The sequence below is a fragment of the Archocentrus centrarchus genome, assembly GCF_007364275.1.
Source record: "Archocentrus centrarchus isolate MPI-CPG fArcCen1 chromosome 18 unlocalized genomic scaffold, fArcCen1 scaffold_23_ctg1, whole genome shotgun sequence".
Lineage (NCBI taxonomy): Eukaryota > Metazoa > Chordata > Actinopteri > Cichliformes > Cichlidae > Archocentrus > Archocentrus centrarchus.
This window is the reverse complement of record NW_022060145.1, coordinates 9159841-9171742: the sequence shown is the minus strand read 5'-3', so window position 1 is coordinate 9171742 and position 11902 is coordinate 9159841. Positions and strand designations below refer to the sequence as shown.

The 11902-nt window shown below is 38.3% G+C and overlaps 1 protein-coding gene across 2 annotated transcripts; it reads right to left on the bottom strand.

Moving 5' to 3' along the window:
• Positions 1–2987: 2987 nt before the first annotated feature.
• Positions 2988–11539, bottom strand: LOC115775157 (butyrophilin subfamily 2 member A2-like). Of its 2 annotated transcripts, none has more exons than XM_030722686.1 (10): positions 11504–11539; positions 7444–7506; positions 6839–7204; positions 6456–6737; positions 6239–6349; positions 6006–6035; positions 5865–5894; positions 5516–5539; positions 5373–5408; positions 2988–5271 (listed from the first exon to the last, which is right to left on the bottom strand). In XM_030722686.1, exons 1-10 carry the CDS (start codon positions 11523–11525, stop codon positions 4709–4711), a joined length of 1527 nt encoding a protein of 508 aa, XP_030578546.1. In that variant the 5' UTR covers positions 11526–11539; the 3' UTR covers positions 2988–4708. The 2 variants fall into 2 exon arrangements, with proteins under 2 accessions (XP_030578546.1, XP_030578547.1); XM_030722687.1 differs by lacking the exon at positions 11504–11539 and adding an exon at positions 7667–7835.
• Between the last annotated feature and the right edge of the window lie 363 nt (positions 11540–11902).

The window sequence follows — 11902 nt, the reverse complement described above, 5'->3', positions numbered from 1 at the left end:
GGGCTGCTGAAGCAGGCCACACATCTCGATGGCAACTGTATACACACCCCATGAGAGGAAGGAGTGAGGCCCCAGACGGAGCTGTCACAGCTAAAGGGTAAGAGCCCTAGAGAACCAGAGATAAGCAGCCAGAAGCCGGCCACCTCAGAACGAGCTGACAGTGCAACCGTGAGGCCCCAGGCGCACTAAAGTACCTGACACCCAGCAGACCCAGTCTCAGCCATACATACTCCCACATGCTAACATATACCACATACACAAACACACAAATAGACCACTCACTCACACCCATATATCAATCATACAAGGACATACATCCATCCTACAAAGTGTGAGCAACACCCCCCCCCCCAAAAAAAAAGAGCCAGCGGCAATGCTGAGAAGCAGCCAGCGTCTTGCTTTTTAAGTAATTTTCTAAATGGCTGATAATTAGTGGCATGTTTAACTAATAGATTAGAATATTTAAAAGATTATAATATATACACCATATATTATAACCTGTATTGATATTTCATATTTTTTGCCTATAACAGATAAAACATACAAAAACATTTTCACATCTAGAGAATTCAACAATTTCTGTACAGCAGACCTCCAGGGGTCAGATCCTGATTCTTGTCTGACCAGCACAGCGCAGGTCGTGGATACCAGCCTTCAGATTTACAACTCACATTCACCCTGTTATCTTCTGTCCACACTGCTGATAGAAAGGGCTGACCTCCCATTTCTATGTGAAGGGTCCAAGGAGGAAGATGATGAACATTTTAATGCAACAGTGAGGTAATATTAAAAACTTTTTGTTTCTCATTCACAATGTAAATACTTACTAATCTATCAAAGTATGCAGTTACAAAGTGTTGTGTTACATACTGTAAAAACTATCTGTACTTATTAACTTATTTTTTAACTGGATTGTAAGCTGAATTTTCCACTGTGAGAACAAAGAAACAATCACAAATTCTGATCTCATATTGATTGTTTATTTTATGAAAAGTGACAGAAAAAAACTGAGCTTTACCGCGTGTGTGTGTGTGTGTGTGTGTGTGTGTGTGTGTGTGTGTGTGTGTGTGTGTGTGTGTGTGTGTGTGTGTGTGTGTGCGCCAGAGATTGTGTTCTTCACTGATATCTCATATTTATAACAGATACAAACCAAAACATTTTCACATCTACAGAATTCAACAATAATACGTGGATGATAGAAGACTACAGAACTGTTACTTCTCAGAGTTCAGCTGTACAACAAAAAATGGTTTTAAAAATGTTAGCTTGGTACCGTTCTTTGTCAAAATCCCACTTAAGAAACATGCCGTTTCAGCTAGTTGCTATCATCTTATAGCTTAAAATCCTGGACCTTTCTGGGACGCTCATCTTCAGTCCTGTTATCAGTACTAATATTAGTTATTACTAACTAAATACATAAAATGTTATGTGTGTATTCACTTGAGTAAAATGAGTTTAGTTTATTACATATTACAGGTATTGTACTGTGCCGCATGTGCGTAATTAACCACTTTTATCTTCTTTTTCTTTTGAAACATTGTCAGATTAGGAGTGGCAGGTCTAACGGAGCTAAAATACCTGAACCAGTATTCTTAGTGTGTCTGATACACAGCAGCATAGTTATTAAATTATCAGCTAACAATACATTTACATTTACCTCATTTTTATTTTTCCACTTTTTACAAGGGGTGTTGTCGAGCAACAGTGAAAAATTGTTGGTTGCCCGCTTTTTGGCACTCTTATTTTTTCAAACTACACCCACTCCCAGCAGCTGCTTCGACAGCCAAACGGTGAACGCCGCTGCTTGGTAACCTCCCTTTCCCCCCCCCCGCAAATTACGCAAATTAAGTCTTGTGGATTGATATGAAATCATTTTTTTCCTCTCTCCGAGTTTAAGCTCGGAACGCCGTCGGGCAAATGGGTGCGCATGTGCGTGCGTGCGCACACCGCGCTGCTCCTCAGAGAGTCCCATGTGGAGTGTTTTTTGTTTTTACTATGATAGCACAAATAGCAGCGAGTGTCTTGTTGTGGATGATGTTGTGGATGATGTACGGAACGCTTCTTAGTCAGGAAAAAAACCACCAACATCAAAGTAGACCTGAGAAGCGCACACAAGGCAGCTACGGAAACCGCTCTCATCCTACAAGGCAACCCGGCCTGCACCTCCAGAGAAACGTGACTACTCGTCGGGTCAACGCAGCCACAACGTTGTGTTTAGTCCTTGTGCGTTTCCGGCTATTTTATCAGTCAGATAATAACAATCAGGACTAATAATCAAAGCATCAATATAAGGACTCACAAATGTCAGCAAATTCCTGGAGGGAGCTGCTGAAACTATGGGAATGGACGTGAAGGAATGAAGAAAGTGAAAAAACAGGGACAAATATGTTTGCACCCTAAAAACTGAGCACAAAGAGCGAGGACCAAAAAACCCCCAGCACACAACCACAAGGTAATTAACACACGCAATCCAGCTATACATGCATAAATGCGGACATGAGGTCGGACACTTCCGTAGGCTACAGAGGCCGCAAAGACCCTGCAAGTCTAATCAGCGAGCATCTAACCAAGCTAGCTCCAAAACAGAAGCAGCATCAGGTGGTGAGAACATCAGGATGCAGCTGGATTTGAGCTTTGACTCCTTCAAGGAGTTTGTTTTTGTCAAACACCACATGTAGCTGTTATTAATCTGCTGCACTGAGGCTGAACTTTATTGGGAGTTTATTGTAGAATTTATCGAGTTTTGGAGTTCATATTGTTAGCAGTTTCTCCCTGTTGATGTTCATGTGTGTCCTTAATATTACACACATTTAGCATGTAGTTCTGCTGTCTGTGAACAGTTGGTTGCTGAATATATTTCTTTAAAGGGTATCTTTAAAGGGTACCTGATTAAGTATGAAAATAATAAAACTAATACTAAAACTAACTAAAACTAAGCATAAAACCAAAAATAAAAACTAATAAAAACGAGCAAAACCACTCTGAAAACTAATTAAAACTAACTGAATTAGAGAAAAAAAAGTAAAAACTAACTAAAACTAAACTATAAAGTAAAATCCAAAACTATTATAACCCTGCGGATAACAACTGTAAGACTAACCAGGCCAAACACACTGCAATCATATGGTATACAAACTACTATATACAGAACTGTGGTGTTCCCCATTATTATCACAGTGTCAGCTTATCAATGACCACAATGATCTCTGCTCTACTGAAACTCTCTGAGACTGATAACTGGATGTGTAGTCAATTTGATTCTATTATTATTTTTAGTAGTATTTTAGTATCTTGTAGTATTTTTTGCTTGTTACACTGATATACTATCAATAATAATAATTCTTATTTTTTAGTTAACAATTATTTATACAGGTAGTCCCATTGAGACTCTCAGTGTCTCATTTGCAAGAGAGATCTGTGAAATTAATTGATAGCCATGGGGAGGGCCTATGAAGCCTATAATTAAGATAATTTAATCCAATTGCATAACCACTGCACTACTGAAACACTGTCAGAGATTGATGGCTGGATGTTTAGTATTTTTTGCAGAAAAAGACAAAGTCTGGCATCATGAGAAAAAAAAATGAGACAGAAAATTTCTTTTTAACCGTTCTGTCATTCTGGACACTGACCTCACTTTCCAGAGTAACATCAACAGGAGATTTTAACCTGGATTTTATCGTTTAAGAAATATCTCCAATGTGAGAAGCTTTTTATCCCAGGATTACATGAAAATATTTATTTACAATTGGCTGGAGCATAGGAACACACAGAAATATCCAAATAATCAAATAATCATCAAGCAGAATTTCAGAATAAGCTGCCACAGTTTATATCACAGGTGCCCCGCTCATTCCACTAAATTTTACAGCTGATTTTAAAATGTTCTGCTCATTTTCAGGTCCTAAGTAATCTGGCACTGCAAACCAGCTTATCTGGATCACACTGAAATTATTGAAAACTACGTGAAGACACTTTTAATCTGGTTTGCCAGCCTTAAATATTATTTAATTTAATTTCTGTTTATTATCAATGTGAATTCATTGATAACTTTTAGTGATTTTCTATCAACATTCAATCTTTCAGATCTTATAACTCCTTTTATCTATTTTCTTTTCTTAGTCTTCATTGCATTTAATCCTATTTTAGTCTTACTTTCTCATTTTTAATGGCCTGATTTCCCTTCTTAATTATTTGAAAATGTTTTAACTCATTTAAATTATATACATGCTTGTTTTAATTGTGGTTATTTATGTCTTTCAGGTTGTTGTGACATGTTTTGATAAGCGTTTTGCTTCCACTTAAAATTAAAGGTGCTAAATGAATAAATGTTTGCTTGCTTGTTTGCCTGCACACAGATGTAATAAAGACATTGGTTAACTTATTATACGGTACGCAAAAAAACTGATCAAGCCAAATTCAGTTTAACACTTCAAGTATATTTACTTAAAATTATACATGTTGCAGCCATAAAAACGACCTCTTTTGCCCTGGAGTTAGAGTTAATATGAGCTCCAAGTTGTCAGTTTTACCTTAAACTGTAAAAATAACCCAAACTCAGAGAACTCTGTATAAAAATAATGTGAGGTCATTCAATACTTTTCTCTGATCTGCACATAAAAAGATGATGTTTAGACTGGTTTCAGTAATCTGTGCAGAGTGCTTTCCTCACTCAGGATATTAAGATTCATTCCGGCAGATTTCAAGCTTAATCTGTACAGTTTGCTTCCCTCTGTATTATTTCCATAGGTGATTTATCACCTTTCCCAGGGTTGAATAATGGAAAGATGTCACCATTGAATGTAGCTGTGAATGATCCAATTAGACGTTTATCTTCCACATTATAAAATGAAATCTCACCACTGTCACGATCCAAATACACTCCGACTGTCTGCGGTCTGGAACGCACAGGTATTAAAATCTTTGGTTCTGTGCTAAACTGAAAACTATCGGCTCTCTTAGGGGAGGAGGACAGGAACCAGAAACCATTAGATGTGTTTGGAGAAACGTTAGAATTAGCAGGAATTTTAGCTGCACTTGTAACTCCTACCCACCAGGACTGTTTGATTCCTGTTTGATTTTTCCCCAAAGAAACCTCCCAGTAGTGTTTTCCGGAAGAGAAGCCAGGTGTTCCTTTGATAGCAGTGAGGCAGGTAACCATGTCTCCATCAGGAAAACGCCCATCAGGAACATCATAAACGTTGGCATCTCTTACTCTCTTGCTTTTAACTGTGAGGTATGGGTTGTGTGTGTCCTCAAGTGTAACGTTTACTGTTGAAAAATAAATGAGTGACAAAAGTCATGATAGAGAAAAAACTTAATTAAAAATGTGGGATTATCAACAGGATCGATAAGGTTATTAAGGTTATTACCATGATGGCCGCTAGCTTCTGAAAGACGCCCCACTTCTGCAGGGAAGTAGAGAATACAGCTGTTTCCACATCTGTTCCTAATGCCATAACCTTCATGTGTTACAGTGACTTTAAGAACAAACACAGTTTGGGTAACTTCTTACCTTCATTTAAAAGTTTTTCATTCTCTGTGAATAAAAAAAAAAAATGTTTATCAGTATTTTTTATTTTAATGGAAGAACTCCTTTGATCTTTCACTTTAAGTAAAATGTCTTTGTCATGAGAAGTTCAACACTGAAAATGATCTGTAGCATGTCTGCAGCGATACTGGTGGATTGAGGTACTGCAATCTTATACTTTCTCATTAGAGGAAAAATAGGATCCAGATTTTGTCTGGATCCTATTTTTCTCAAGTCTCCCATCTTTAAAGAGATGCATCATCCCTTTATCCTGTTATTACACATATAAAAAAGCACCATGGATGTGAAAAGTGTTTGTTTAGTGCCTTCTTACCTTCAGGGTTGACACTTTTGTAGTTCTTCCCTGAAACACACACACACACACACACAAAAAGAAACATTTCAGTGAACACATTTATGGAACTGTGGGTATTAATGTTACTTTGTTGTCCTCTGACTCGGAGCGCTTTCTTACCATCAATTTGGTCTGATTGGTGTTTTTTAACTGAAACACAAAAGAAACATTTCAGGATTTAATTTCAGCCACTGAACACATTTATATGACAGTGCAAAACTTTAATGTGTTTCCATCTGTGCCATTTATTTAAGGATTTTATATAAATGTATAATGTATTACACAGTATATCTCTTTGTGCATGTGTGTGTTACAACATATGGCAAATATTAATCTAAAACTCTAACATTTACCTTTCTTTTTGTAGTACAGCGCTCCAACTGCAGCTGCCACTAATGTGGCAACAAGAAGCAGTGCAAAGGCCACCCATCCACCAACCGAGGATTCTGATGAGGATCCTGACCCTAAACAAAAAGCAATAAATGTTGGAGTTTAGCTTTTATTGTATTTCCAGTTAAAACCAAATAAAGATAATATAACTATCGCACACATGCAAAAAATTCTCTTTACCTATTCTAGCAGGTTCCAGGTGCACTTTGGCCTCCTTTGCCTCTTTTCCAGGTAGACCGACTGAGCAGGAAAGCTCAGAGGAGGGTGGAAGAAGACACCAACTGTGGACTGAAATAAGTCCAGAGGAGACATTTCTGTACAGCAGACCTCCAGGGGTCAGATCCTGATTCTTGTCTGACCAGCGCAGCACAGGCTGTGGATACCAGCCTTCAGATTCACAGCTCACATTCACCCCTTTATCTTCTGTCCACACTGCTGATAGAAAGGGCTGACCTCCCGTCTCTATGTGAAGGGTCCAAGGAGGAAGATGAAGAACATTTTAATGCAACGGTGAAGAGCCAAGTTTTAAAAATCATCTATATCTCCACCTCCGTGACACTCACCTGTCACAAGGAGCTTAACAGTCGCACTGTCATAACCTTGGCTACTGCTGACATAACAAATGTACTCTCCTGCATCCTCAGTTGTGACATTCAGCAGCTTCAGGCTCACATCACCTGTCTTCAGCCCGCCGGACGCTGCATCCTTGAGTCCAAAAGAGACTCGGCCAAAGTACGAAGCTTCCTGAGGGACCTTTAATGCTTTTGACTGGTAATGCAGTACTGGGGTATCAAAGCCACCTGTACGATACCAGCGTACCTCCAGATCCTCTGCACTTTGCTGCTGACTGAGCCAGCATGGCAACGTGGTTGCATGACCACGAGCCACAGAGACAGGAGACCTGGCTGTAACTGCGGGGCTGGTTGAAGCTGTAAGATAAATATCATTGGTTGAGTTAGCTTTCCATAATTTCCTGTGACATTTATCTTTTACATGTAGTGCAACACGATAGTTTAAAGATGACGCACAGATCATGTAAGTCACGTTTTGGTAAAAGAAGAAATCATTAACATAAAAGATATGAGCAGACTAAGACACCGAGATAACGAGACAAAAATGACAAAACACAGTAAATGTGAGTGTGATGGAGACTCGGAGTGATCTTTACCAGGCGGAGCGGTACACGGTGGCACACACAGCGCCATGAACCACAAAGCTACCATCCGCGGATCTGTAAAATGGGAGAATTACAGGAAGAAGAAGACGGTGTGATTTCTGCACCTTAACGTAAATCCAGCCCTGCTTAAGAAAATAAACCTATTTCTCAACAACAGAACGAAAGTCGAGTCATGATTAGTACGCGACACAATGAACGATGAATCTCGACCTACCCATTGCGGGTTTGTTGCTCCACGGGAGGAATATCCCTCGCACGATCACAGACACGCTGCTTGTGGAGTTAGACGATGATTCACGTCAAATCGAGACTAAAATGAAGGCAGATTTGTCCTTTTCTCTTCGGTTTCTTCGCTCGCCTCGCGATCGTGGTTTTCTTGAAAGCTACGCTTTTACTTTCACTTTCGTGGCAATGGGCGGAGAATCCCGCAAAGAAATCAGAGCTTTTTAATCATAACACGGTGTAGTTCAAGCATCATTTTGCATCGAATAACTGTTTTTGGTGAAAGAAGCATTTGGACTTTGGGATATTATTATGTAATATATTAGCGGATTTGTATTTTTTAAAAATCTTTTAAAGCTTTAAAATAAGTGGTATGGATGACAAAGTATAATTATTTGCATCCAAAATGTAGTAGAGTAGAAGCAGGAAGGGGCATGACAGGAACACTGAAATAAAATACAAGTACATTCAAACTCAAAGCACTTAGCAAAGACTTAGGAGCAAATGTTAGAAAGTTACATTAACATTAATCAGTGAGTCAAGGTTACAAGAACAAAAATATTTCAGGATATGCACTTTACGTGCTTAAACATAAAAAACAAATAAGATACACAATAATAAAAGACACCATGTGTTTACAAGACAATGGTGAGACCTGCTGCTATAGGCGTAGGAACCGGGGGGGATGGAGGGGACGTGTCCCCCCCTATATTGGAGACAGGCGCATTTGTCCCAACCAAAAATTACACAGCAGAGGAGAAAAATACTTAATTTTGAAATCTTTAACCCCCCCCCCCCCCCCCTCTGAACGGCTCTGAGTGTTTGGGAGGTGGAAAACAGCGGCAGGAGTCAGAAACTCTTGAATGAGGTAAAAGAGTCTGTCGGGATCGTTGCCATGAACAGAGCCAGACTGAGGCATAGGTGACATATGCGGCTACCACCACCAGGGGGCCCCCAAGCTCACATACATTTGTAATGAAACTTTAGTGCACTGGTAACATTTGTCCATGCACTGGTAACAATTATCTGTGCATTGGTAACAATTATCTGTGCACTGGTAACTATGCATTGGTAACATTTATGTGTGCACTGGTAACAATTATCTATACATTTGTAACAATTATCTATGCACTGGTAATATTTGTGTATGCACTGATAACATTTATCTATGCATTGGTAACATTTATCTATGCACTGGTAACATTTATCTGTGCACTGGTAACATTTATCTGTGAATTGGTAACATTTATCTGTGCACTGGTAACATTTATCTGTGAATTGGTAACATTTATCTGTGAATTGGTAACATTTATCTGTGCACTGGTAACATTTATCTGTGCATTGGTAACATTTATTTGTGCACTGGTAACATTTATCTGTGCACTGGTAACATTTATCTGTGAATTTGTAACATTTATCTGTGCACTGGTAACATTTTGTCCCCTTAGAATTATAAGGTTCTATCTATGTTCTGACCAGTTTTGAGATATTGAGCTTTAAAGTTTTTGCACTCTGTATAGCAAAAATTACACATGGAATAAGTCTTGTTCACACATGATTATGAAACACACCCTATATGTATTCTAAATCAGTAATATCAAAATCCTATTAAATGTGCAAATGGGTTTTTTTTTGTTTCTTTTTTTTGAACAAGTGTAATGCAGATAGAACCTTCTAATTCTAAAAACTCCTTTTTTGTTTGGAATTATAAGGTTCTATCTGCAAAATGTGATAACTACTACTGATTTTCAAGGAATGAAAAATAGTTAACTTATAGTACGTTTTAAACCATAAAATTAAAGATATAATAGAGTGTCCACAAGTATGGTTAAATCAAATTTAATGAATTCTGTGACATTTTTTAAAATTTCTTCTTTCATGGCAAACTGTTTTTACGGACACATTTCCCTTCCCTTTACTAGAAGAAGATGATGCTTGACAAAGTTTTATCTTTGAATGTTTCAGTGCTACAACATCTCCATCCATCCATTCTCTTCTGCTTATTCTGTTCATGGGGGTGGGGTGGGGGGGGGGGGGGGGGTCTGGAGCCTATCACAGCATAGGGTGAGAAGCACAGTACACCCTGTATAGGTCGCCAGCCTGTCGCAGGGCTAACACAGAGAGACAGACTGTCATGTCCTGGGCCGTTGGCCCAGCGTTTTGTGTTAGTTTATTTCCTGAGTGTGTCCTCCCAGTAGGTTGATGTCTTGTGTTTCCTAGTGTTGTGATATGTCTGTGTCTCTGTCCTGAGTCTGTGCCTGTTCCCCGTGTTTAGTCAGTATGTTCCTTGGTTTGTCACTTCCTGTTTATTTTGACAGTCTGGTTTTCCTGTGCTTTGTGTTCAGCTTTGCTTCCCCTGTGTAATTAGTTTCATTTGCCTCACCTGTTGTTCCCTGCTGTTTCCTCTTGCCCTGATTACCCAGTGTGTATTTAAGCCCTCAGTTTCCATGTGTTCCTTGTCGCGTCGTTGATGTTGTGTGCCCGTGTGTTCCCTGTGTTTGCCCGTCGTCTCCCTTCCAAGATTTTTGTATTTGTTTTTCCCCTGCTTAAATAAATCCCTTTTAAGTTACGCTGACTTCTGGAGTCCTTCGTGTCAGCCATTCCTCGCCTGTTTCCTCCCCGGCCATGACACAGACAACCATTCACACCTATGGGCAATTTAGAGTGACCAATTAACCTAACCCCAGTAAATGCGTGGCTTTGGACTGTGGGAGGAAACCCACACAGACACAGGGGAAACATGCAAACTCCACACAGAGAGACCCGGGCCAAGGTGGAATTGAACCCAGACCTAGATGTCAATCTAGCTGTGAGGCAGTAGTATTAACCACCATGCTGCCTTGCTGCACAACATCTATTACACAATTTTAAAATTGTACAATTAAAAAAAAGAAAAAATCAAACTTTTCTTTAAACTCATGTTGGCAGACTGAGCCCTCTTTTTTCCCATCCTTCATTTTTCCAAAGTTTTCTTAAGATAACTCAACATATAATTATATGAAAACCAACAAGTAAAAATAAAATTTATAATAAATAAATAGAACAAAATAAACATATAAACATATAGACATATAAACAAACTCAAATTTCAATAAAATTTGTGCAGAGTCAAACAAATTCTGGATAATTTACCACAATGTTTTTTTTTTCTCATTTAGCCTAGATCTTTTTAAATTTTACAAGCTGCAATCTACCTGAAAAAGCATTCTTTAAAATTCTGAATAAACATTTAGATTCTGAGTCCATGTCCACTAAGTACAAAAATCCAAATAAAAACTCGTCCCACTTAAAAGGTAGATTTTTTAAACTTGGATCTTTAATTAAAATCATTCTGCTATAAAAATGTCACTGACAATGAACTTTTCTTTCGGTTGTATTTATTCAGGAAAAATGTAACAATTTCTTTGCCGTCCCTTTTCTGGTGTTTTTTTCTTTTACTTGCTCTTCTGGAGTTTGATGACAGAAATAAAAATAGACAGAGCTCATTAGCATGGTACCACTGCTAGGTCATAGAATATATTAAAATCTGAAGTCATTCTTCAATCAAAATTATTTTATACGTGAGGTAACTTATATTATGACCTTTGACTATTCTCAATATTACCAACTACATTGTTTTTTTATGTTAGCACTGACCACAAACAAACAATACAAAACTAGTGTTGGCTCGCTAGCTTCGTAGCTAACAGTGCAAAGAAACAGCTCAGTGCAATCTAAAAAAAAAGAAATCAAAAGTTAAGAATTTTCCTGCCATTAGTACTCCTGTCTGTTGTCAACTCATTATTGAAATCCTCAAGCTTTAGATGTCTTGTAAACAGCCCCAGCTTACCATGAAACATTTTCTCTAGCATCTCCTCTGCTCCTTTGCCAGACATTGGGCACCAACATTATAAAAAAGAAGCAGCCTGATTGGCTCGCTTGTGAACATTTCAAGTGCCTATTGGTTCACAGATAGAACCTTATAGTACCAAGTTAAAGCTTGATTTTGCAGATAGACCCTTACTATTTTGTGAATAAAACGCCCAAAAATATATATTTGAAAAAAATCTCTTACATATTGTTCATAAGTGGTCAGCAAATAAGTATATGACAATAACTCAGTTTCGTCAAAAATGTCAGAACCTTATAATTCTAAGGGGATGATTTATCTGTGTATTGGTAACATTTCTCTGTGCACTGTGCACTGGTAACAATTATCTGTGCACTGGTAATATTTATCTGTTCATTG